Genomic DNA, 27,991 nt, shown 5'->3' on the forward strand with positions numbered 1-27,991 from the left:
ATCAAATCTACTGCAGTCTACTAGTCTAGGCCCACAGAGAAGAACATACACCTCTAATTATTAGTAGTGTTTGCCAACGCAAACATCACAATTACTATTGCTCATACTTAAGAGATTTGAACAAAAAAGTATTGCACTTTGGTGCGCAATTCGTCCCGTATTGTTTTGTGCTGTGGACATTGATATCAAATAATCTCAAATCATGTACTTGTTGAGGACAAATGGGTTATTACTGTATTTTTCTAAGTGATTGAACTTGCGATTTTTGCCTGGTGAATGTTAAAATAGGCATTGAGATTCCCAGACATTGAAGGAGAGACCTGAACCATATCTAGAGACCAAAATATAATAGAGACTTTTAATTATTAACAAAGTCTTCCTAGGATGTCAGTCCAATGTCGGTCTTTGGAAAGCTCTCGAGTTGCTATTTCCATTCATGACAGTGCACCTGCTCTCTGCATGAATGGGGAAACAACGAAATCTCATAAACGGTTGGTCAAGATTATGATCAAAGAAACTATTTTTCAAATCAGCAATAAAATCTGACAACACTGGAATCATAAAATGTCCTTCTTTACCTCAGATTACGCTAAAAAATACAAATAAATTCCCGGCTTGCATAACTAATGCACATGTGCATTCTCGAGCTGATTGAAAGGTGATATCTATATCTAAAAGATGATTGGCTCTTTTACCTGTAAGGCGGGACTTCCTTTCTACATCCGTTGACCTTTGGGCATTCCAATTTCTCCATTAATTTTAATAGAAGTGGCCCGTCTCTGCTAAATAGTCTCTGCTAGTAAGCAACCACCTAGCAACACACCAGAACAACCTATCCACCAACTAGCAACATGTTAAAATATTCAGAACACCTCAGCAACTGCATAACAATGCCATGGCAACTACCCACAACACACTAGCATCATGGCTGCCAGTTTTAGACCGGCAAGAACAACTCACATTTTCTTCTGAAAATGTAAAAATACCTCTAAATAGTGTGCTAGAGTTTAAAGAGGAGTCGATGTGGTCCAGTGTCTTTGTCACGAAAACACGAATCTGTTTAATTATTTATGCATTTTTAATGGCCTCTTTGTGCTTTGCAAACAAACTTATAGGCTAATGGAAGCATGGGCATATGGTTTACAGGAGCGAGTCATCTACATGCATAAAATACCAATCACATTTGCACATAAGAGTGCCCATCCATGCACATATGTGGCAGTGGTAATGTATAGATAGTTTGATGATCATGATAGTGGCGGTTGATCGGCACACAGCTCAGAGAGCGCTGCTATCCTCGGGCACCGCTGCCAAGCTGCCAGTCGGTACCGTCACACCTTACTGCTTTTAAAGATTGCCCTGCAGAGACAGCAGAGAACGTCGAACAGCCGGGCAGCCCTGGAGAGTTACGAGGTGGGAGCCATGCCAAGATGTGCCCACCAGAGAAAGGGGGGTGAGGGAGGCATCCATCCACAGCTATCATGAAGAACAGAGAGAGTGGGGATTTCAACAGAATCAACACGGATCTTACATGTTCCTGCACAGCCAATCAATTCTCAGCGTCTTTACGACAATGCTGCGTGAGATATATGCGCAAACATGCAGGCCTGCACCGCTGTAATCCACAGAAATGGCAATATAAGACAGAATGTAAATGAGGCTGTTATTACACTCTCGCGTTCATCAAACTGAGCTGGAGAGACTTCAATGGCCTTGATGAATATGCATGCAAATTTGTTAATTAAGTTAATTATTCCGCTGAAAATTCATTTGTCTTACCAAGGACATTTCTGCAATGATTTTAACATGTTTCTACCATTAGTCATGCACTGTGCAGTTTAAAATCACTTTGTCCACTCTATTTATTTATTTATTGTAAAACTTTTGCTCCCAGTAGGGGAGGTGGGCAAGGGTTATGCATATCTGTTTATGTATTTACAAAAATAGATAGGTGATAGCAAACATTTAAGAGGTCACGGTACGGCCACTGTAATTTTGAAACAAGTGTCAGAGAGAGAAAGTTGTACAAGTATCTACAAATAAGTTAGGCAACAAGTAGAAAATCTTGGCAAAAAAAGTCTAACATATACAGTGGCAAGAAAAAGTATGTGAACCCTTTGTAATTAGCTGGTTTTCTGCATTAATTGGTCATAAATTCTCATCAATTCTCACAAAATCTTCATCAAAGTCACAAGTATAGTCAGACATAATGTGCTTAAGCTAACAGTACACGAACAATAATAATCTTTGATGTCTTTATTGAACACATCCCATTAAACATTCACAGTAATGTGGAAAAAGTAAGTGAACCCTTGGATTTAATATCTGGTCTATCCACCTTTGACAGCAATAACCTCAACCAAGCATTTCCGGTAGCTGCGGAAAAGACCTGCACAACTTTCAGAAAGAATTTTGGACCATTCTTCCTTACAGAACTGCTTCTGCTCGGCCATATTGTTAGGATGTCTTGTGTGAACGGCTCTCTTGAGATCATTCCACAGCATCTCTATTGGGTTGAGGTCTGGGCTCTGACTGGTCCACTACACAAGGTGGATTTTCTTTTTTTGAAGCCATTCTGTAGTGGATTTACTTCAATGTTTAGGGTCATTGTCTTGTTGCATCACCCAACTTCTACTGAGCTTCAGCTGGCACACAGCCACCCTGACATTATCCTGTAGGATATCTTGATATCTTGGGAATTCATTTTTCCCTCAATGATGGCAAGCGGTCCAGACCCCGAAGCAGCAAAGCAGCCCCAAATTATGATGCTCCCTCCACCGTACTTCACCGTTGGGATGATGTTTTCATGTTGGTATGCAGTGCCCTTTTTACGCTATACGTTGTGCTACATGTTCTTCCCAAACAATTCAGCCTTAGTTTCATCAGTCCACAAAATATTTTCCCAGTAGCATTGTGGAGTGTCAAGGTGATCTTTTGCAAACTTCTGGTGTGCAGAAGCGGCTTCCTTCATGGTATCCTCAAAATGTCACCATGCCTGTTTAATATTTTCCGTATAGTAGACTCATGAACAGAGATGTTAATGAGTTTCAATAATTCCTTCAAGTCTTTAGCTGTCACTCCAGGGTTCTTTTTTACCTTTTCATTTTTCTTTAATTTTCTGTAATCGAAGTGGGGTGACACTATCAAGAGTGCTAAAGAGGACTGTATTCATATTTTCTGTTATTACATTTTTGGCTTACTGAGTATGTGAGACAAATCTGGAAGTTTATTAGTGAAGCTATCTTTAGTGGTCGAAAGAACAGTTCTACCTGAACAATAGTGTGGTGTAGGGTGAGTAACATTAGCTGATTTCAGTATACAAGAGATGAGGTAATGATCTAAGATGTCATCGCTCTGCGGCAGAATTTCTATAGTATCAACATCAAATCCATATGACAGAATTTAAATCTATCGTATGATTATGGTGATGAGTCGGTCCTGTCACATTTTGTCTGACTCCAAGAGAGTTGAGAATATCAATAAATGCTAATCCCATTGTGTCATTTTCATTATCTATGTGAATGTTGAAGTCACCAACAATTAAAGCTCTATCCACAGGAACTACTAGATCTGATAGAATATTTGCAAATTCACCAAGGAAATCAGAATACAGCCCAGGTGATCTGTATACTGTAGCAAGGGCAAAAGGTGACAGAGATTTTTTATTTATATCTGACGGTGTCACGTTAAGCATTATTAGTTCAAAAGACTTAAACTTATATCCTGTCCTCTGAGTAACACCAAAAACTTCACTGTAAATTGTAGCAACACCTCCTCCTCAACCCTTCAGATGAGGCTCATGTTTATAACAATAACCTGGAGGAGTAGACTCATTTACACTAATATTTTCATCCGGTTTAAGCCAGGTTTTAGTCAAACAGAGTGCATCCAAACTATGATCTGCAATAATTTCATTTACAATTAGTGCTTTGGTTGGAAGAGATCCAAATTATCCCTACCTTTATATTATATTTATCGTCATTTTTTTTAACACTTTTTTTAAAAAATGATTTAGTGAGGGGTTTGTGTTTGGTAGTTCGGGGAACAGACACAGTCTCTATGTGATATCTAGGTGATACAGTCTCTATCTGTTGTAGTTTATGTGATCTGTGTGATGTCTCAAGACAGCTAGCAGACGTTCGGGTTAGTCAGTTTGTCTGCTTCCTGACCTGGGCCCCAGTTAGTCAAATACTATCACTATTAAGACAATGAGACAAATTACTAGAGAGGAGAGCGGCATCTTCCCTGGAGGGATGGAGACCGTCTCTCTTTATCAGGTCAGATCTAGCCCAAAAACTCTTCCAATTGTCTATACGTCCTATGCTATTCTCCAGACACCACTCAGACATCCAGTCATTCAGTGACACTAATCTACTATAAACCTTGTCACCACGATAAGCAAGGAGGGGGCCAGAGCCTATTATAGTGTCTGACATCATTTTTTCAAGTTCACACACCTCTTTAACATTATCTCTAGTGCTCTCTGACTTGCGAAGCCGGACATCATTAGTGCCGACATGAATAACAATTTTAGAACATCTACTGTACATTTAGTATTAGCCAGCACTTGTAAATTTGATCTGATGTCAGATGCCCGAGCCCCCGAAATGCATTTAACAATGGTGGCTAGAGTCTCTATTTCCACATTCCTTACAATAGAATCAGGGCGCTTTCAACATGATTCTCAGTGGGTGCATCACTGAGTGGGGAGAATCGATTGGAAACCCTAACAGGAATGGGAGAGTGGTGTTGTTTTGCTGAATGAGTATGCCGCCAAGACGTCACCCAAACGCCCTGCTGCCGGGTCTCTACAGCTGGAACCAAAGTCTGTGTGTTGCTCACTGTTCTTCCTGCATCTGAAACAGTATTGACCAGCTTCTCTTTCTCACTTACTTCCACTAGCATTCGGATGCGTGCCTTTAACTCATGAACCCTCTCCATCAGTCTGACTAATTCCTTTGTCACATGTGAATCCCTCACTGCTGATGGAAGAAGCTATAGTAAACATGTGGCATGCAATGCATGAATTGATAATATGAGCGGATGCCATAACTTACCCCAATTGTTTGTTGTTGTTGTTGTTGTTATGGTTGTTCCCTATCTGTCACTCACTCGACATTGTGTCGATGTAGTGACACTAGGGGTCACTCTTTGGAGCCCAAACACATCTGTTTTTTTGAAAAAGGCCAATGAGAATTGGCGAGTGGAATTTGCATGCCACTCCCCCGGACATACGGGTATAAAAGGAGCTGGTATGCAACCACTCATTCAGATTTTCTCTTTGGAGCCAAGTGGTTCTATTCGTTGAAGCTGAATTCATCCGCAAAGTTCATTCACCTCATCTTCTGGATTCTACGGTGCATTTCAGCAGCTTCTCCCCCTTTGCACACATGGAGTGCAGAGAACGCCCCTGGGCGCTTCGGCAGAACAACTAAAAGAGTATATTCTAAAAAGAGTATATTTTCTTTCTAAAAGAGCAGCACACACGGAACGTCTTTTTTTAAGATGCCTTTCCATTTGTGTGTTATTCCTGGTTGCAGTCGTTATCTCTCCACTTCTGACAGCCACGATCGCTGTCTTACGTGTCTGGGCGCTGCCCACGCGGAGACATCATTCGTGGATGGGTCTTGTCCTCATTGCGAGAACATGACCATGGCAATGTTGTGGTCATGGCTTGCATTCATAAGAAAGCAAGCCACCCCAGCGGCTCCCTGAGCTCGGTCCTTCTACCTATGGGTATGAGGCCGTGCCGGTTAGCTCTGGGGGTGATTTGGGGACATCAATGGGACCACCTCCACAGGGTATCCCCCCACGGACCTCCCATTCCCCAGCACGCTCGTTTTCCCCGGTCGGGCACTCAGACAAGATCGCCGGCTCGTCTCAGGGCGAGTTCGACCTCTCGTTCGGAGCCCGGGAAGAAGACGAATTATCGAGCTCAGCATCGGAGAGCGGGCACGTCCAGTCGGACACAGAGGCTTTGACTGGACTTCCTCCTTTGGGAATGTTACCCAGTCCCAGGCCGAAGTGGAAATGACAGACATGCTTTCAGGGGCGGCCACGAGCATCGGGCTAGAGTGGAACCCTCCACTCTCCCCTGAACCCTCGCGGCTCGATGATTGGTTCCTGGGCTCGGGGCACCACCCATGGCCACGCCCCGCCCCCATTCCTTTCTACCCGGAAGTGCATGAGGAGCTGACAAGATCGTAGGAGGCACCTTTTACTGCCCGGTCCCGGTCTTTCAGCTCTCCCGCTCTCGCTACCCTCAATGGTGGAATGGCCAGGGGGTATTCGGTGATCCCTCAGGTGGATAAGGCGCTCGCAGTGCACTTGTGTCCGCAGAGTGCCGCCACCTGATGTGGGCGCCCGAAGCTCCTGTCCAGGTCCTGTAGGTTTACATCATCCCTGATGGCTAAGGCCTACACTGCCGCTGGACAAGCTGCCTCCACCCTGCATGCCATGGCTCTCCTGCAAGTACACCAAGCCAAGGTGCTAAAAGAACTGCACGAGGGTATTTCTGACCCGGAACTGATGCAGGATCTGCGCTCGGTGACCAACCTCGCTCTCCGGGCGACGAAGGTCACGGCGCGGTCTCTCGGGCAGGCGATGTCCACCCTGGTGGTCCAGGAGCGCCACCTTTGGCTCAACTTGGTTGAGATGCGAGAGGCTAACAAGGCACGGTTCCTTGGTGCCCCCATCTCCCAGGTTGGCCTATTCGGCGACACCGTCGAGGACTTTGCCCAGCAGTTCTCGGTGGTGAAGCAGCAGAGGGAGGCCATACAACACATCCTGCCCTGGTGTGGCTCAAGACCTCACACCCCATCTGCTCGTCGCCAAGGGTGTCCTCCTGCAACAACAACACTGGCTCCGCCGCAGCCCAGCCCCGGCGTGGAGCCCAACACAGGAATCGGACACCACCTGTCTCACGGCCGGACGCTAAGAACCCGAGGAAGGCTTTGAAGCGCCACTGAGACGGGCGACCCAGGGGCAAGGAGACCTGCTTCTCTGGAGCTGGTGAGCAGACCACTCCATCCCCCAGAGGAGAATCTTTTGTTTTGTTTCGTTTTCATTTAATTTTGGCACATGTCCAAGAGGCTGCGGTACCCAAAAATTCAACAAAAGAGCATTTTTTTTGTTCCCTGGGTCACATGTCCGGTGCGCACGGCCGTCATCTCAACCACCGTCCACAGTCCCATCTTTGCAGGTATGGCGCTCCAGCGGTGGTCCCCCTGCCCCTGTGCGCCCAGCTGTGGCACAAACACGCCCACAGCGGATTGGGTCCGTGGACTACGGGGATAAGACTCCTCCTCCTCCCTCCTCGGCCAATCTTATGGTGGGCAGCAGGAGCCAGGTAAGTGCTTCGATGTCCCTGGACTCAGCACGGCCACAGGGCTCAAATCTCCTTGATGTGGCACCTCGAGCTCCACCCCACTGTGAGGCCCCACCCGCCGGTAAGTCCGACATGATCATTCCCTTTGTGCCCCTCGCCCGGAGTTTGGGTGCGTGGTTTGCGCTTTCCAACCCGTCGTGATAGCTGACCCGGACCGTCCGACTCGGCTACACGATTCAGTTCGCCAGGCACCCGCCCAGGTTCAGCGGCATCCGCTTCACCTCGGTGAAGGGTGAGAACGCCGCTACCTTGCATGCAGATATCGCTACCCTTCTGCGCAAGGGTGAGATAGAGTCTGTCCCTCCAGGCGAGATGAAGAAAGGGTTCTACAGCCCTTACTTCATTGTTCCGAAGAAAGGTGGTGAGTCCCTTCGAAGGTTTGCCTTCAAAGGCCAGGCGTACCAGTACAAGGTCCACCCCTTCGGCCTGTCCTTGTCCCCTCACGTCTTCATGAAGGTCGCAGCGGCAGCCCTTTCCCCGTTAAGGGAAGTGGGCATCCACATCCTAAACTATCTCGACGACTGGCTAATCCTAGCTCACTCTTGAGAGTTGCTGTGCGCACACAGGGACCTCGTGCTCCGGTACCTCAGCCGACTGGGGCTTTGGGTCAACTGGGAAAAGAGCAAGCTCTCCCCGGTTCAGAGCATTTCTTTTCTCGGTTTGGAGTTGGACTCAGTCTCATGAACGAGCACGCACAGTTGGTGCTGAGCTGTCTGAATACATTCAGATGGAGGCCAGCGTTTCCACTGAAGCTTTTTCAGAGGCTTCTGGGGCATTTGGCATCCTCAGTGGCAGCCACACCGCTCGGATTGATGCATATGAGACAGCTTCAGCACTGGCTTCAGACTCGAATTCTGAGATGGGCATGGCACTGCAGGACACATCGTGTGACAATCACGCCGATCTGTAGCTGCCTCTTCAGCCCTTGGACCGACCTTGCATTTCTACGGGCAGGGGTTCCCTTAGAGCAGGTCTCCAGGCGATTCGTGGTTACAACAGATGCCTCCAAGATGGGCTGGGGCACCGTATGTAATGGGCACTCAGCCGCCAGCTCCTGGACTGGCCCGCGGCTGCGTTGGCACATCAACTGCCTAGAGTTGTTGGCAGTACTGCTCGCCCTGCGGAGGTTTCGGCCGTTGATCCAGGGCAAGCACGTGTTGGTCTGGATGGACAACACAGCGATGGTAGCGTACATCAACCATCAAGGCGGTCTACACTCCCGTTGCATGTCACAAAAACCATCTCCTCCTCTGGAGTCAGCAGTGCCTCAAGTCGCTACAAGCCACTCACATCCCAGGCGACCTCAACACCGCAGCGGACATGCTGTCACATCAGGTTACCCTCAGGGAAAGTGGAGACTCCAACCTCAGGTGATCCAGCTGATTTGGAGTCGATTTGGTCGAGCACAGGTAGACCTATTTGCTTCCCGGGAATCCTCCCACTGCCCAATTTTGGAACGCCCTGACCGAGGCACCCCAACTGCATCGGCTCATCATGATGCAGTAGATGGTAAGTACTTGGGGAAGCACAAGTTGATCATCAGGTTCCTGAGAGGTGCTAGGAGGTTGAATCCCTCCAGACCGCGCCTCGTCCCCTCATGGGACCTCTCTGTAGTCCTTCGGGGTCTACAGGGAGCTCCCTTTGAGCCCTTGGAGTCAGCTGAGCTTAAGGCACTCTCTTTGAAGACTGCCCTCCTGACTGCGCTCACTTCCATCAAAAGGGTGGGGACCTGCAGGCGTTCTCTGTCAGCAAATCATGCCTGGAGTTCGGTCCGGGTTACTCTCACGTGATCCTGAGACCCCGACCGGGCTATGTCCCCAAGGTTCCCACGACCCCTTTTAGGGATCAGATGGTGAGCCTGCAAGTGCTGCCCCAGGAGCAGCAGAAAGGAAGCGCTGTCTCCAAACAGAGGATCACCCACTGAGTCATTGACACCATCGCAATGGCATATCAGGCTCAGGATGTGCCACCCCCTGCGAGGTTACAAGCCCACTCCACCAGGAGTGTGGCAGCCTCCTAGGCCCTGGCCAGTGGTTCCTCTTTGGCAGACAACTGCAGAGCAGCAGGCTGGGCAACACCCAACACCTTTGTGAGGTTCTACAATCTCCGGGTTGAGCCGGTCTCATCCCGTGTATTGACAGGCACGAGCAGGTAAGTTCCGGGACAACTGGTCGGGTGTACCGCATGCGCATAGCGCCTTTCCCCTCCCTCGTGTTCACAGACTGTGATCCCTGGATGACTTTCCTCCTTAGCCCTCTGGCAGTTGAGTTTGCAGAGAAACTTGCTGACCGGCCCAGTACGTGCGCTAATGAGCCCCTGTACTGAGGAAGGTGCTCCACATGTGCTGGTTCCCCCGAAGGCGACCCCATGTGATATCTTCCGCAAAATCGTTTCCCTGTCGGCAAACTGCGTCTTCCTTGGGCAGAGGCCCCTCTGCCCCTGGTCGCCATGCTCTGTAGAAACTCCTCCCCCTTCAGGTAGGACCTACCATGGGACCTCTCCACATGACATACTTCCGACAAGACTCGGTAAGTCCATGTGACGTATTCCACTCAAAATACCCCCCCCTCCCCTTTTTGGGCAGGGTGTGGTCTTCGCGGTGTCTTCCCCTTGGGAGGGACACCCCCCGATGCAGACACTTATGGCTCTCAGTCAGTTAACAAATTCCACTCTTTTTTGGGGAGAAAAGAGAGGGAAAGAGGCCTCGGCTGGTCTAGCCTGTCCCTGTAGTTGGGCAGTCGACTTGTTCCTGATGGACCGTTCGACGCTCATAAAAGCGTTGGGGGAGGTTATGTGATGGCCTGTTGTGCTGGCTACGAGGCACACAGCGCTCTGCCCGTCACACACCGCCAGTTCACGTAACACAGTTCAGCTAGTTGTGCCATTTTGTATAGGGACCCCTAGTGTCACTACATTGACACAATGTCGAGTGAGTGACAGATAGGGAACGTCCTGGTTACTTTCAAAACCTCTGTTCCCTGATGGAGGGAATGAGATGTTGTGTCCCTCTTGCCACAATGCTGAACTACCCACTGAAATGGCCGGGACCTTGTCTCAGCTCCTCAGCACAAAACCTGAATGAGTGGTTGCATACCAGCTCCTTTTATACCCGTATGTCCGGGGGAGTGGCATGCAAATTCCACTCGCCAATTCTCATTGGCCTTTTTTGAAAAAGCAGAGGTGTTTGGGGCTCCCAAGAGAGACCCCTAGTGTCACTACATCGACACAATGTCTCATTCCCTCCATCAGGGAATGGAGGTTATGAAAGTAACCAGGACGTTTTGAGTGACGAGGGTTTGAGATCAATGTGAATCCCTCACATAATTGTTTGCTGTTGTTGTGTTGGTTCCTTGAGATTTATGCAATAATAACTCTAACAGGAACAGGAGAGTGGTGTCGCTTTGCTGAATTGAGTATGCTGCCAAGACGTCACCCAAACACCCTGCTGCCAGGACTCTACAGCCAGTACCAAAGTGTGTGTGTTGCACGCTGTTCTACCCACATCCGAAACAGTATTGACCAGCTTCTCTTTCTCACTGACCTCCACTAGCATTCGGATGCATGCCTCTAACCCATTAACTCTCTCCGTCAGCCTGACTAATTCCTTTATCACATGTGAATCCCTCACTGCTGATGGAAGAATCTATAGTAAACGTGGCATGCAATGCATGAAGCGACAATATGAGCGATGCCATGGCTTGTTGTTTTTGTTGTTGTTGTTGTTATGGTTGTTCTTGAGCGGCGAGGGTTTGAGATCAATGTGAATCCCTCACACAATTGTTTGCTGTTGTTGTGGTGGTTCCTTGAGATTGATGCAATAATCAGTTTAAAACACAGAGGAGAAAACGAATGCATGCGGTTGAAATGCGAAGTGTAGACAAGCAAGAAAAAAGAATGAAAAAGAAAAAAGGGTGCACGTGATAATATACAGTACATGCAGTTGATATGGTATAAAAACTAAGCACGCAGTAAAATGGCAAAGGATAAAACGATGAAGGTAGAGGAATAAGCTATTCCAATCAGGCTAGCAAGCTACAAACAAACACAGACTCGTGCAGTATGCCTGCAGGAACAGGAATCGGAAGCGAGCAGGCTGGATGGCCACTTCTAGGGAGGGTAGCCACAGTACTAAATATTTTGTCTAACAATTTGTCTAACTATGGACAGATGAATATCTAAGCTCTTCGAGATAAATTTGTAACCCTTTGCAACCCTTTTTTAATGGTTTGGGCCACTGCCTCTTAAAAGGTCTGTGCACGGTTTGGGTACCTCCTTCAAAGTAAACCTTTTTTCCCCCTGTTTTATTGTCTGCCAGTCAAAAGTCAGATCAAGTAAAAAATCAATAGAATTTGATTTAAGATATCATTCATGTTTGTAGCACAAATGGTGCAGTACGAGTTACGTGCCAATGTGTTAGGGATTTGTTTGAAACCCTAAGTTTGAGCAAAAGTAGTAGTGATGCTTGCATTAGCAAACACCACAAATAAAGCAGGCAGTCTAAACCTGAGGATTGCTCCTCTTCTATAATGAAGAGGAGATTAGGATTAAAATTCTTGATAGAACAGATGTCTATCGGCTTTAATCAATGCCACACCTGGTTATTAAAATGCATAATTTCATACAGCAGGACCTTTGAGTGAGCAGAGAATAATTCCTTTGATATTTAGAAGAGAAGACTCTTTGTTTTAGAATGATGAGGCAAGTTGAAATCACGTAAATAAGTCATTACTATTGTAGAACATCAGGTGTATAGGAAGTACAATGACAGGGTGAGAATGGATGGACTTTCCTATGAAAACATTAAAGGGATAGTTCAACCCAAAAATGAAAATTCTCTCATTATTTACCCACCCTCATGTCATCCCAGATACAGGTGCATCTCAATAAATTAGAATGTCATGGAAAAGTTCATTTATTTCAGTAATTCAACTCAAATTGTGAAACTCATGTATTAAATAAATTCAATGCACACAGACTGAAGTAGTTTAAGTCTTTGGTTCTTTTAATTGTGATGATTTTGGCTCACATTTAACAAAAACCCACCAATTCACTATCTCAAAAAATTAGAATATGGTGACATGCCAATCAGCTAATCAACTCAAAACACCTGCAAAGATTTCCTGAGCCTTCAAAATGGTCTCTCAGTTTGGTTCACTAGGCTACACAGTCATGGGGAAGACTGCTGATCTGACAGTTGTCCAGAAGACAATCATTGACACCCTTCACAAGGAGGGTAAGCCACAAACATTCATTGCCAAAGAAACTGGCTGTTCACAGAGTGCTGTATCCAAGCATGTTAACAGAAAGTTGAGTGGAAGGAAAAAGTGTGGAAGGAAAAAGATGCACAACCAACCGAGAGAACCGCAGCCTTATGAGGATTGTCAAGCAAAATCGATTCAAGAATTTGGGTGAACTTCACAAGGAATGGACTGAGGCTGGGGTCAAGGCATCAACCACACACAGACATGTCAAGGAATTTGGCTACAGTTGTTGTATTCCTCTTGTTAAGCCACTCCTGAACCACAGACAACATCAGAGGCGTCTTACCTGGGCTAAGGAGAAGAAGAACTGGACTGTTGCCCAGTGGTCCAAAGTCCTCTTTTCAGATAAGAGCAAGTTTTGTATTTCATTTGGAAACCAAGGTCCTAGAGTCTGGAGGAAGGGTGGAGAAGCTCATAGCCCAAGTTGCTTGAAGTCCAGTGTTAAGTTTCCACAGTCTGTGATGATTTGGGGTGCAATGTCATCTGCTGGTGTTGGTCCATTGTGTTTTTTGAAAACCAAAGTCACTGCACCCGTTTACCAAGAAATGTTGGAGCACTTCAGGCTTCCTTCTGCTGACCAGCTTTTTAAAGATGCTGATTTCATTTTCCAGCAGGAATTGGCACCTGCCCACACTGCCAAAAGCACCAAAAGTTGGTTAAATGACCATGGTGTTGGTGTGCTTGACTGGCCAGCAAACTCACCAGACCTGAACCCCATAGAGAATCTATGGGGTATTGTCAAGAGGAAAATGAGAAACAAGAGACCAAAAAATGCAGATGAGCTGAAGGCCACTGTCAAAGAAACCTGGGCTTCCATACCACCTCGGCAGTGCCACAAACTGATCACCTCCATGCCACGCCAACTGAGGCAGTAATTAAAGCAAAAGGAGCCCCTACCAAGTATTGAGTACATATACAGTAAATGAACATACTTTCCAGAAGGCCAACAATTCACTAAAAATGTTTTTCTTATGATGTATTCTAATTTTTTGAGATAGTGAATTGGTGGGTTTTTGTTAAATGTGAGCCAAAATCATCACAATTAAAAGAACCAAAGACTTAAACTACTTCAGTCTATGTGCATTGAATTTATTTAATACACGAGTTTCACAATTTGAGTTGAATTACTGAAATAAATGAACTTTTCCACGACATTCTAATTTATTGAGATGCACCTGTATGTATGACTTATTTTCTTCTTCTGAATACAAAGATTTTAAGAAGAATATCTCAGCTCTGTAGGTCTAAACAATGTATGTGAGCGATGGCTGGAAAATCTAAGCTCTAAAAAACACATAAAGGCAGCAAAAAAGTAATCCATAAGACTCCAGTGGGTTGATCCATATCTTCAGAAGTGATACGACAGATGTGGGTGAGAAACAAATCAATATTTATGTCCTTTTTTTTTTTTTTTACTATAAATCTCCACTTTCACCAGCCCTCTTATGCGCATTTAAGAGAGGACAAGTTCTTCTTCTGTTTTTAGTGACTCTCATTCTTTGTGTTTATCACCACCTACTGGGCAGGGAGGAGAAAGATAAAAAGGGTGGGATAAAGCCAAGGAAATGAAGAAATAAATCATAGTTGCACAACAGCCTAGTGGTTGGCAGTATGCACAAAGAATGCGACTCGGCAAAACACTGAAGAAGAACTCCCGTGAACGTGCATAGGAGGGCTGTTTGAAAGTAGATTTATAGTAAAAAACATTACATAAGTATTGATCTGTTTCTCACCCACACCTATCATATCGCTTCAGAAGAGCTGGCATGGTGTAAAATCACGAACTAATGTAACGTATGCTGGAACTGCTGACAATGATGACGATGACATGAAGATGAAGAACCCAAGTGCAGTTTATTTACAGAACGTGAACTCCAATAACCCTGACTACAAAACAAAACATGGACTTGACAAACACATACCATCACATACAATACTCGACCAATGCAAACATGAGGGCTTAAATACAAGACATGGGAGAACATAAACCAATGAACAAACAGAACTGATAACAAGATAATTAAACAATAAACCAATGAAAACATGACACATGAACATGGTGGGAAAACAGAAATCACATGACTAGGGAAACAGGAACACATGACATGAAACAGGAACTAGAATTTCAAAATAAGACATGAATCAACAGAATACACCTGACATATCCCTCCCACTAAGGGGTGGCTCCTGACACCCCAACACATAAACAAAACACGTAATACATGACATAATTCAAAGTTCTGTAGGGAGCGGGGGGGTGGGGGTGTCTTGAGGCGTGGGGCGTGGCGTGGCGAGAAAGGGCGAGGGGCATGGGACCAGGGCAAAGTCCGTGGGAGGTGAAGCCATGAGAGGCTTGAGGGGCGGAGCCATGGAAGGTGGAGCCATGAGAGGCTCGAGGGGCGGAGCCATGGAAGGTGGAGCCATGAGAGGCTCGAGGGGCGGAGCCATGGAACGTGGTGCCCGGAGAGTAGCCGAAGACTCGAAGGGCCAGGGTGGAGCCGATGGCAGGGAGGAACAAGGCGATGCTAGAGGCTCGGAGAGCCAAAGCGGAGCCAGGTGACTGACAGACCAAGGAGGAGCCAGAGGGATGAGAGACCCCGGCACAGCCGACAGGCTGAAGGACCGTAGTGGAGCCGAGGGAACCGAGCTGAGGCAATGTCGAGGGACCGACAGGCCAAAGCGAAGTCCAGGGCTCAGAGGGTCCAGGCGGGATCGGAGGACCGAAAGTTCCCCTTGCCTGCTCAGGAGAACTAAAGGTGGGTATAAGGGTGGGAACCATCTCCAGGTCCCACTGCTCAGGTGTGGCTGTGACATGGCATGGAGCAGGCTGAGGCGTCGCTGTGACGTGGCATGGAGCAGGCCGAGGCGTCGCTGTGACGTGGCATGGAGCAGGCCGAGGCGTCGCTGTGACGTGGCATGGAGCAGGCCGAGGCGTCGCTGTGACGTGGCATGGAGCAGGCCTCTGGCCTCTGGCTCGACGGCGGCCATGTCGTGGAACTCTGGCTTGGCGGCGGCCATGTCGTGGAACTCTGGCTTGGGATCCGCCTCCCCCACAGTGAACGGGGAACCGATGAATCGAAGGGCGAGGTCGATATATTGAGCCAGGCTGAGGGAACTGCGATCGCCAGGCATCAAAAAAGAAATGGACTCATTTAGTCCAAATCTAAAACAACCCTTGAGGGCAACCTCACTGAAGTCTACCTGGCTGGCTAGACCACAGAAGTCCTCAACATAGTCCTCCAGAGGACGATTCCCCTGACGTAAGTGCAGAAGTAAAACTGCTGGGTCCATGGGTGGTCGAGTATTCTGTAACGTATGCTGGAACTGCTGACAATGATGACGATGATGAGGACGTGAAGATGAAGAACCCAAGTGCAGTTTATTTACAGAACGTGAACTCCAATAACCCTGACTACAAAACAAAACATGGACTTGACTTGACTTGACTTGACAAACACATACCATCACATACAATACTCGACCAATGCAAACATGAGAGCTTAAATACAAGACATGGGAGAACATAAACCAATGAACAAACAGAACTGATAACAAGATAATTAAACAGTAAACCAATGAAAACATGACACATGAACATGGAGGGAAAACAGAAATCACATGACTAGGGAAACAGGAACACATGACATGAAACAGGAACTAGAATTTCAAAATAAGACATGAGTCAACAGAATACACCTGACAACTAACTAACTAACTAACTAACTAACTAACTAACGCTTCAGAAGAAATGGATTTAACCAGTGGAGTCATATAGATTACTTTTATGCTGCCTTTATGTGCTTTTTGAAAGTTCTGGCCACTTCAAAGTTCTGGCCACCATTCACTTGCATTGTATGAACCTACAGAGCTGAGATATTCTTCTAAAAATCTTTGTTTGTGTTCAGCAGAAGAAAAAAAGTCATATACATCTGGGATGGCATGAGAGTGAGTAAATGATAAGAGATTTTTCAATTTTGTGTGAACTATTCCTTTAACATAGTTTGAAACCAACATAATTTTGATAATTCCATGATTCCATAAACCTTTGACTCTGTAAAGAAGCAGCTGTACAGTGTGACTTTTGTTTTTGGTTTGATAAAGGATGATTTGAACACTTTGTTTCTCTACAGTCTGCTCTTAATTAACCCGGATGTCCTCAGAGGTTTGCCTGAGGCATACTTAACTCTTTCCCTTATTTTCAATGATCACTTTGTATCTGAAAATAGTTGGGTACTTTGTCACACTATACAGAGTTGTCATAAATGAAATATGAAAATGTTATAAAGTTACGAATCTTGCACAACAAAGTATATTTTTCTAAAATGTATTAAAGTTTAAGGTTTCAGTCAATATAAACAGTTAAACAATTTTTAAACACACACACAAAAAAAATAAATAAATAAATAAATAAAATAAAATAATTGTATTGGATAGCAGATTTGAATTGAAAAACATATAAACATATAAAAAACACGTGACAACTTGCCTCATTTACCCACATTAAGGAAAAAATACACTTGTCCTGAAAACACACTTGAACCTTTCTGTTAAAATCTACCTTCATTATACAGTAACATACAATAAAATGATGCCATTGCAATTTTAATTATGAAGATTCACAAAGCATTTATGCAATTTTTTTAGTTACTGAGATAAAGCCCATGTGACAACTAGCCCCTATAGCTATATAAAGTATAAGAAGAGTAAAGATTATTCCCATGTGTCAAACTTAAGATCTCCTTTCATATATTATACTTTTGCATGATTTAATATATATATAACAGTTCAAAAGGGTGGATACATGTCAAAGAAGATACTTTAGGAAATCAGGACGTTGTTTTTTTTACTTAAGATACCACCGATTTTCAGAAAACAAGGACAGCAAAAGAAAAGAAAAAACAGACCACGTTAAATAAAGACAGAAGGAAAGCAGGTAAGATCAGGAAGGTCTAATGAGACTCCATTGAGCAGAAAACAACATCTGTTTGGCTCCTGGCAATAATCTGAGCACACAGAAGAAGTACAGTACAGTATGGTAAAGGACCATGTCTTTCAAGAAACTTGTAGACAGATGCAGTGAGCAAGTTTGTCTGAGCTCAACTTTTCCAATAGAAATTTGTTACCACTCAAAGCTGAACAGATTTCAAAGGTTTTTTGAAGGAAATAACATTATTTTGCACTCTGGATTGGTGACATTGCAGATGTAAACTGATTTCCGTTCTATTTCTGATTCTCCGTTTTATCTGGGTGGAATTGCAGAGCATGATCAAGGACATTTAGAGAAGCATGAGAAGCATTTTAACACTGCATGTTAAAAACTGAATGTATACATCTTGTCTCATGAGATTCACAAACTTTATGGATTACGGTTGATGTTTAGCGTTCTGAGCGCAGATAATTTACATTAAGACACCATTTGTTGAAGGAAAAATATATTTTTTATTTTTTATGTTTTAACACATTATACAGTGACAGCAGTGGACATTTAAAGGGATAGTTCCCCATGTAAATAAAATTCTGGCAGGGGCATAGATTTCAGGGGGGATGTGGGGGAGGTAACCCCTCCAATAATCAAAACAAGCAAGTACAATCCCCCAAATATTTATACCATGATCAATGGAAACATGTAAATGCTTCACGTTGCAAAAATATAAAAGGAAATGTCCAAAAATATCAAGACATTTTTGGTCCAACACATATTGTAAATGTATAATATTTAAAACATGCATATTTGCTCTCACACGCAAAACCTTAAGAATGACCTTGACTTAAGAATCAAAACCTTAGAGTTACAGAGATTTTGCCATTGTGACAACTAATATTTTGTTGATGTTCTTGTTTTGCTACACATGATAAATCTCTGAAAGCCCTATTGATGCATGCTCTGTAAGAGAGATATAATTATTTTGTAATTGCATTTAATTTAATTTAATTTTTAGTATTTTGGAAAAGAAATGTGGGCATGTCTGCTCAAAGATAATACTTTTTGTTTAATATTATTTGAATAATTTATTATATTATTTTATAACCTGTCAGATGATCAATGCATCAATATGGATTTGGAAGCGTTTGATGCTCTTAGTTGGTTATGGTTTGTGATCAATTGTGAATCAGTTATGGAAAAAAGAATGAATTTCTCGTGAGCCCAAGAATTAATGTCTTGTGGTCTTGGCATCCAAACATAATTTCATACAAGTGAAATATACAGAATTTAATTCAAAGAGACAAAGGTGACACATTCCTCACTTTTTGAGCACTACTGCCACCTGCTGGATAGAAACATAAACTGGAACTTTCCATGAATACAGTCAGAGACTTTGATACAGTACACTTTAGTGTCTGGTGATTTTTGTTTTAAAACATTAGAGGCACAAATCCCTTTCGTGTGTGTGTGTGTGTGTGTGTGTGTGTGTGTGTGTATGTTGTTAGAACTATTAGATATGTGAAATCTAACATAAAACAGAAAGTAACCATTCATTTGGGCCCTTCAACAGCATTGTGGGAAGGCAAGTACATCATCTTTTTTTTTTTTTTTTTTCTCAGTTTTTACATTTTATTTTTATTTTACACTGCACAGCAGAAAATCTTTCACATCATTTTGTTAATACACCCTTAGTTTTCCATCTGTCTTTTTTTTAAACTCAGTTCCTCTTTCATAAATGTTGTGTCATCAGTTGCATGGATAAATACTTCTCCAAAATCTCCACAAACCAACACAAAAATATTGTTCACCCAATACATTATACAGTATTTACAAACACTACCAGTGAAAAGTTGACTGTGTTTATCTTTTTCTTGTTCATAAAATTCTTTTTAACTAAAGGCTTATTCTTAGATCCTTGAAATTAGTTTTGCAGAAAAATAGAAGTATGGATTGCTTTAAAAAAACTAAAATGTATTAATTTATAATACAGTATATATTGTATGGGTCATTGACAAATAAGGTTGTCCGGGGTGATAAAAATTAGAAATATTTAAAAAATCTAGTTTATAACACATGTGTCAAGATCATAGACATTTAATCTTTTTACAATTTAAAAAAAAAAAAACCTTTATAGTATTTTCTAGAATGATTTAACCCTTAAGTTGTGTTCCGGTCATTTTTTTTTTTGTTTTTGTTTTTTTTGCTTTATCTAATTACAATTAAATTCCTTGACTTTTTTCACATATGGTATCTGAAAACACACACACACACACACACACACACACAAAATTACCTTTTTTTGTATTTTTTTTTTTTTGTTTTTTGTTTTTTTACATTTTATTGGTTTTATATTCCACTTTATTTTTTATTTCACCTGTTGTGTTCCTGGTCAAAAATGACTGGCCATTGGAAGCGAATGACTACAAAATACAGAAATATTAAATGTTCAGGAAAATCCCGAGCTCATATGTGGATGTGTGTTTGACTTTGCACACACAAAGTCCTCTGACGTGCACACACACACACACACACACACACACACACACACACACACACACACAAGTGTGTTGAGTGCCCTTTTGTGCAACGTCATTCCACGTACCCTCTTTGAGGAATGTTTTATTATGTATACTTATCATAGTATGTTATGTTTGGGCTTGTTTGAATCGGGATAGTCTGCTGTAATTTACGGTATGTCATTGTCTATGTTATATGTATGTTTCAAGAAGTAATTAGGAAAAACGTTACAAAAAGTCACTCCTGTTTATTACATTTATTTGTGTCAGTGGGAATTTGATACTGCAGTTTGGCCTCTGAGTGAAACAATTTTTCTCATTACATTTTACTAATTGAGACCTTTCCAACGATATATAACACATGGCTATCTCATCTTTCTTTATATTTTTACCAACTCTGAATATAATTGTTGTGATGACAAATTAGCAAATTATGTTAACAGTTCTAATTTGTAAGCAAATTAAAAAGCAGTGTTTAAGATATATGCATAAATAATGCTATAAGCATATAAACAGCTACATGCATTGTAAAGTCCAGATTATAAGCTTTAAAATGGCACCTATTTTATTTAGATCAAGCAAGTGGTTATTCATTTATTACATAATTATTTTTATTTTTATTTTTTTCAGCAGGGAGTGCCCCCCACTAGCCCGGTATAATCTCAAATTCAATGAATCCTTCTATCCATAAAAATAATTTTATTTATTTATTTTTTTTTATTTTTTTTTAATATGTCATAATTACTCAAAAAGAAGTTGACAAAAAGATCTAATGCAATATCTTGGGATAATATATGCAATATGAGAGATTTATTGACAATCTTAGTGGGCCGGTCATTTTTGACCGGTAACACAAAAGGTGTCAGCACAAACAAACACAATACAAGGGTTAAAGACTTTAAAAATGTAATGTGGATTAACCATCAACTAAAAGGTATTAAAATAGTTTCCTTGCAGCTTGAAAACATGAGAGTGTACGCAAATGAATCATTAATTAAAAAAAAAAAATTCAAACATATGTTTCAAGGTGAATTTATATATATATATCATGAATTTTTAAGAATTTTAAGAAGTTTTCTCATGGTTACACCAGATGACCTGAACCAAATGTGCCTTTTCATACAAATGTCAAAATACTGATATTTAATGATATGACAAAATAATGATTTGTTTTTAAAACTTCACACACAGTCTTGCTGGTCTAAAGAAGTCTTCTCTGTTTTATGAGTTTTGTCACATGACAACAAAATTGCTACCTACATGTTGGTTTCACCACATGACTTTGATTTGGTGAACAAATGTTTTTCAAATATGAATCATATTTTAAACTAAAATGGTTTCACTGCTTATTTTCTTAAGACATAATAATTAAAGATTATTCAGAACAACTCATACCAACATTTATTTTTTCACGAATTTCAGCTTTAAATTAGACTTCTTTTTTTTTCCTTTTTTTTCTTTTTTTACAGTCTCAGGACAGTTACACCACACGACATTGACTTTGAACTCAGTAATTTATTAGACATAGACAAAAAAACTGAGTGACACGGTATTGACACATTTATAATATATATTATACACTGGAGTTCTACAGTTTAAAAGAGTTTGATATTTTAGTCATTACATAATTCCTGTACTTTGATTTTTAATGATATTTCTATTATTCTAACATGTGGAAAAATAGTAATAATAAAGAATTAGTAGGTGTGTACAAACTTTTGACAGGTAGTGTATTCTTTTCTCATTGCACTTTCATGCTAGACTTGAATGTTGATCAGTTAAAATTTAGATCCCAAAAGGTTATTATGATCAGAGATGAGTCTGCCCTGAGAAGCTGCTCTGGTTGCTAAAAGTATAACTGCTGTACCTCCGTGAGAACCGAGTGAAGCTTCTTAACCAGGTGAGATAGTTCCTGAACTTCCTCCCTCCAAAGATTTGTATGAGTGGGTTCAGACAGCAGTGTGAGTAAGCTAGAACATGAGTGACACAGTAAATGTTCTCATCCCACTCTGTCTGATTTAACACAGTGACACCTAAAATCCTCAAGGAGATGTGGAAGAGGAAGATGTTATAAGGTGCCCAGCAGATGAAGAAGCATGTGGCGATGCAGAAGATATTAAACACGGCGTGATGGTGGTTCCTGCTTGTGATGCGGCTCTGGTGGATGATGAATGCCATGCGGGTGTAGCAGAATGCAATAACCAGGAATGGCAGCAGAAAAAAGAGAATTATCTGAGTGAAATAGCCAAGCAACGTTAACACTGAGTTATAGACGAAAACACACACGACACCATAATGACTGTCCTCAAGTTCAGAAAAGAACAATTCCGGCAAACTGCAGCCTACGGAGATCAGCCACACCACAGCAGACAAGACCTGTGCATACAGTCTGCTACGATTCCATACAGACAATGCAAAAACTGGATACACAACAGCTACGTATCGATGAACTGTCATGACTGTGAGGAACATCATGTAGCTGTATAGTCCCAGGAAGAGACCCCAGGTGAACAGCTTGCAGCCTACCTGCCCAAAGATCCAGCCCTGGATCTGGTTGATGGTCCAGGGGACCAACGTTAAGGTGAAGATCAGGTCAGATGCTGTAAGATGAAGGAGGAAGCAGTCTGCAGAGCTGCTCAAACCCACTTGCTTCAAGAGCACCCAGAGCAGGAAAGTGTTTCCTGGTAGACTGATGCAGATGATGATGCTGTAGCATACAGCGATAATCACCCCAGCAGAATTCCCATCTTCTAATGTAATCAAAGGACAATCCACATATGTGTAGTTTATGTCATAATCATTGCTGAAATTAAAGTTCCCTTGTAAAGTTTCTTGATACATCATACCTGTACAACAACAACAACACAAGTTTATCTATGTACAGCAATATAATTAAGTGAACAAAAAATCATAAATTAGTTTGTTGTTAATCAGTTATGTCATTATTTCCATTCTAAACCCATATGCTGTTATTTTTTCTATGATTTATAAAAGGGGACATTTTTGGCAATCTTTATGCAACTTTTTTCCATACAACTTCATTTCAGAGTGACCGTTCCTGTTAAGCTCCAGAAAGGACACACACACTCACACACACACACACACACACACACACACACACACACACACACACACACACACACACACACACACATACATGTTGGTGCAGCTATCATTATGAGGACTCTCTATAGACATAATGATTTTTATACTGTACAAACTATAGATTCTGTCCCCTAACCCCAACCCTACCCCTAAACCTTACCCTCACAGAAACCTTTCTGCATTTGTACATTTTCAATAAAACATCGTTTAGTAAGTTTTTTAAGCGATTTGAATTATGGGGACACTAGAAATGTCCTCATGAACCACATTTATAGCATAATACCCTTGTAATAACCAGTTTGTAACCTAAAAAAAAGTCCTTGTAAACCATTTAAACCTGCCCACACAAACACACACACACACACACACACACACACACACAAACACACACACACACACACACACACACACACACACACATACACACAAACACAAACACCTTAAAAGTAGTCAGACACAGTATACTCCAAGTCAGATGTTAAATCATAGTTTCAACGAATTACAACAGAAATTTTGGCATGCTCCTCACACAAAGCTATTGTATTACTTCTGAAGATTTTGAATATATCGCTTAAGTCATATGGAGTAATTTTATGGTGCTATAATGGCATTTTTGTCCTTTTTGGAGCTTGACAGGCGTGGTCACTAACTGTTAGATTCTTAAGATTCTTAAAAAAATATATATTTGTGTTCAACAGAAGAAGAAAAGAATGCAAGAAACAATCAAAGAAACAAAAAGAAAGCAAGAAACAAACAAAACAGAAAGAAAAGAAAGAAACAAAGTAAAACAAAGAAAAAAGAAAGAAAGAAAGAAAGAAAAAAGAAAGAAAAGTTGTGAAAGTGAGAGAAAATTTATGTTGGACGATAAATACCTTGGTTATGGTGGTTTTTTCTTAAAATATCCGTCCTCTCTCGTACAGAGAAACTGAAATCAACCTTGATCTGCAAGTCTTCAGTCACATAAATGCCCAGCCCACTCACATCCCAATTTACCAGATGCCAATCAAATGGACTTCAAAGTTATATACACAACTCATATTTTTTTTTTTTTTTTTTTAATACACACACTCTTATCTTAAAGTAAATCTTTGAACACAGCAAGAACACAAATATTTTCTACTAAATACTTAATACAGAGAAAAACTATACTGTACATTACCAGCTGTCTGATCATAACCCATAGCAAAGAAAAAACAACAAGAAATAAGTTATCTTTAATATCTTAATTGTCTCTCGTAGACAACAATGAGATTAAAGGGATAGTTTCCCAAAAAATTGAAATTCTCTCATTATTTACTCACACTCATGCCATCCCGGATGTGAATGACTTTCTTTCTTCTGCAGAACACAAATGAAGATTTTTAGAAGAATATCTCTGCTCTTTAGATCCATACAATGCAAGTAAATTGGGTCCAAAACTTTGAAGCTCCAAAAGGGACATAAAGGCAGCACAAAAGTAATCCATAAAATCCAAAAAAATTCCACTGGTTTAATCCATGTCTTCTGAAGTGATCCAATTGGTTTTGGGTGAGAAACAGATCAACATATAACTCATTTTTCACTATAAATCTTGACATCAGCATTCTCCTTGGTGATCATGATTTCAAGCTTGATTACACCTCCTAGCGCAGTCTAGTGTGCTGTGCATGTGTCAAGCACTAGGAGGTGTAATCGAGCTAGAAATCATGATCGCCAACGAGAAGATTTTTACTGAAAAAGAAGTTACATTTTTGGTCTGTTCTCACCGAAACCCGATTGGATCGCTTCAGACGACAAGGATTTATCCACTGGAGTCTTATGGATTACTTTTATGCTTTTTGGAGCTTGAAAGTGTTGAACACCTATTCACTTGCATTGTAAAATCTTTGTGTTCAGCAGAAGAAAGAAAGTCATACACATCTGGGATGGCATGAGGGTGAGTAAATGATGAGAGAATTTTCATATTTGGGTGAACTATCCTTTTGAATGTAAATCAGTTGCAGACTTCTTTGGCTGAATCCTCCTGAGAAAAAGACCAACTCACATATGTCTCCTCTAGAGTTTATGAGATTTCAACACTGTCTTGAGCTGTGCTCCCATCAAAAGTCACAGTTCTCAATTGATTGAAATTCTTCCAATACCAAATGATCTAAACTCAATGGTACTCAACAGGTGGCCCACAAACCATCTTTTTGTGGCCCACATGATGTCATCACATAAAGTTTTTGAATGTGTAATAATTTAAGGTGTCAATTTTCTAGAGCCTTTACGGTAATTCTCAGTATGGATAAACTGCTGAACCGCTAGAGAGGAAAAGAAAAGGCAAACGGATAAAAATAATGAATTAAACAACAAATCTGCAAATATAAATCTGATTATAAGCCAGTTTATATAACATGCGTGCGGCATCAGTCTGTGCAACAGTTTGTGCGCGCTCTTGGTCACCTTAAAAATGCACGCGCTGAGTCTAAAAAAATATCAACATTTCTCAAAATTTACATTTTAATTGTACATTGTAATTTTTTAGAGTTGTGCATTCTACTGCAGTATATGGTCTACTTGTAAAAGTGCAGATCTTTAAAAAAACACATTGTCCTATATATGACCATTATAATAATAATATATCACAATTTTTTTTTTTTAAAGAACCACATTTTTACAAGAAATTTGCTATATATCCATATGTAATGTTTTATTTTACATATGTTAATTACATGTGTCCATGATGTATTAAATAGCATATAGCGTAGTCTGCTCACCTTATTATTATTAAATAGTAATTAAAATATGTTTTAATAAATAAATACATAAGAGTGCAGCCCTCAAGGCTAAAGGGATCCTGCTTTCTGGCCCCCTGGCTTTCTGAAGTTGAGTACCCCTGATCTAAACTATGCTCTCTACATTAATTTTATAGCTTGAAATTCTTACTAGATGCCAACAATTGTGTCATTGGTGTCTCATTTTTATGTGTCCTATGGAATTTTATGGGGATATTTTTTCTCTAATCCCAGCTTAATATGCAGAGACAACTACTGTTAAAGCAAAGGCTGATTTCACCGAAAAGTAAGACGAAAAGTAAAATGTGGCATTTTCAAAACATTACTTTGTTGGTTTGAGCAGCCCGACACAGCAGCATTTTCTCAACCAATGGTGTAAGTTTAAGGGAGGACTATCTGTTTTCATCCAATGGAAGACCGAGGGAGTGTTCGGGAAACCTGTTTGAAAACAGTCATGGTTTTTGCAATTCCATTTGTTGAATTTTGCGATTCCATTAAAGTCTCATGTGTTATGAAAGCGCAACCTTTGAGCAATAAAATTTCCTTTGGGAATAAATAAATTCAAATTAAAGTTTAAAATCACAGACATTTCATAAAGCTTTTACATTGAGTTCAGCTCTGTGGCATTTGTTTGTCCCACACCACCATTTTCCAGAACCCTTTCAGTCATGTACGGATGAATCCGGGAGTCGCTTGGATCCGTGCCTCCTCTGTACCGTCCCGAATGCCTGAGTTCAGGAGAGCAAAATAGCAAGCTGGACACAAGCCTTCTGAACTTTCCTCTGAGAAAATACATTGCTGGATTCATGCAGCAGTGTGAAAATGCCAGAATCCTGCAGAAGACAAACGCACCGTGCAACTGATAATGTTCACAGGGATCATAGATGGACAGCAACACTATGACAATATGATATGGTCCCCAGCATACAAAGAAAGCTATAACAATGCACAACACCAATATTACAGTCCTGTATTTTTGCCTAGTGGACATTGACATGAGCGTTAACAGGATTTTGGTATAGCAGAAAACAATAACCACAAACGGTACGAGGAAAAGCAGAATGAACTGCGTATAATATCCCACATTATCATCATCCGTAGGGGTGCTTTTACACGTGTAGGTGTCGATATGCTCGTTCTCTGCCTTCGAGGCCATCGAATCTCTCAGACAAGCCAACAAACTGATGATCCACGCACCAGCACAGGCAGCTCGTGAACATATGAGCCTTCGACCCCGTGTTAGCCAGTCACTTCTTACCACCACGACAATGAAACGATCAAGCGTCATGGCCGTCAGAAGAATGAGACTTCCGTAAATGCCTACAAAGTAGGACCCAGTCATGACCTTGCAGGCAATGTCGCCAAAGACCCAATGATTGAGAAGCTCCACACACCAAAAAGGCAATGTCAGGGTGAAGAGTAGATCAAACAGAGACAAGCAGAACATGAACAGGTTGGTGGCCCTCTTCAGGTCTTCATAGCACGTGAGGGCACACAGGAGGAGACCATTACCAAGTATGCTGAGGCAGAAGATAGTGGCGTAGCACACGGCTGTGATTTCTTTATAGTCATCAGTTTCACACATTGGAATTAATATATCATTGTATTCATAATAGGAGTCATTTTCAAAGCTGCTGTTGAGTATCATCTCTGTTTTTGCGTCTCTAGAAGAAACAAACATGGTTGGGACAGAGAAGTGTTGGTATTTTTTAACACTTTGCAAATGCTGATATTTGGCAATCAAGCTATATCATGTTGCAAACCAATGTCTAATTCAATACAACTTTTACAATCATGCTTAATCAGAATTTATGCCAGTTTCTTTAATCTATAGTTAATGAATAGTGTAAGAACATGAAATTTAAGCCTACCTCAATGTCTGTCGGACCGAAATGTGAATCTGCTGAAGAATAATTGTGTAAGTGACAATTGATGTTGCACTTTGGTCAATGTCATTTCCTTTTGCTAATGTTTGCAGTTTCACAATGAATAAACCAATGTTGCTTGGCAGTGTTTGTGTTGTGTACTGGGAAGACTATGCC

General features: G+C 41.7%; 1 protein-coding gene across 3 annotated transcripts; it reads right to left on the reverse strand.

Moving 5' to 3' along the window:
- Positions 1–215: 215 nt before the first annotated feature.
- Positions 216–27,986, reverse strand: LOC127443170 (chemokine XC receptor 1-like). Of its 3 annotated transcripts, XM_051701746.1 has the most exons (4): positions 27,821–27,986; positions 24,066–27,613; positions 22,615–22,838; positions 216–1,476 (listed from the first exon to the last, which is right to left on the reverse strand). In XM_051701746.1, exon 2 carries the CDS (start codon positions 27,595–27,597, stop codon positions 26,551–26,553), a length of 1,047 nt encoding a protein of 348 aa, XP_051557706.1. In that variant the 5' UTR covers positions 27,598–27,613; positions 27,821–27,986; the 3' UTR covers positions 216–1,476; positions 22,615–22,838; positions 24,066–26,550. The 3 variants fall into 3 exon arrangements, with proteins under 3 accessions (XP_051557706.1, XP_051557708.1, XP_051557707.1); XM_051701748.1 differs by lacking the exons at positions 216–1,476; positions 27,821–27,986 and adding an exon at positions 20,871–22,245 and having other exon boundaries at positions 22,615–22,934; positions 24,066–26,553; XM_051701747.1 differs by lacking the exons at positions 216–1,476; positions 27,821–27,986 and having other exon boundaries at positions 20,871–22,934; positions 24,066–26,553.
- Positions 27,987–27,991: the final 5 nt, after the last annotated feature.

Source organism: Myxocyprinus asiaticus, chromosome 6 (genome assembly GCF_019703515.2).
Source record: "Myxocyprinus asiaticus isolate MX2 ecotype Aquarium Trade chromosome 6, UBuf_Myxa_2, whole genome shotgun sequence".
NCBI lineage: Eukaryota > Metazoa > Chordata > Actinopteri > Cypriniformes > Catostomidae > Myxocyprinus > Myxocyprinus asiaticus.

What these genes read in the sequence shown, in the direction of transcription:
- LOC127443170 (XM_051701746.1), bottom strand. Translation starts at nt 27,597, where the DNA reads ATGATACTCAACAGCAGCTTTGAAAATGACTCCTATTATGAATACAAT.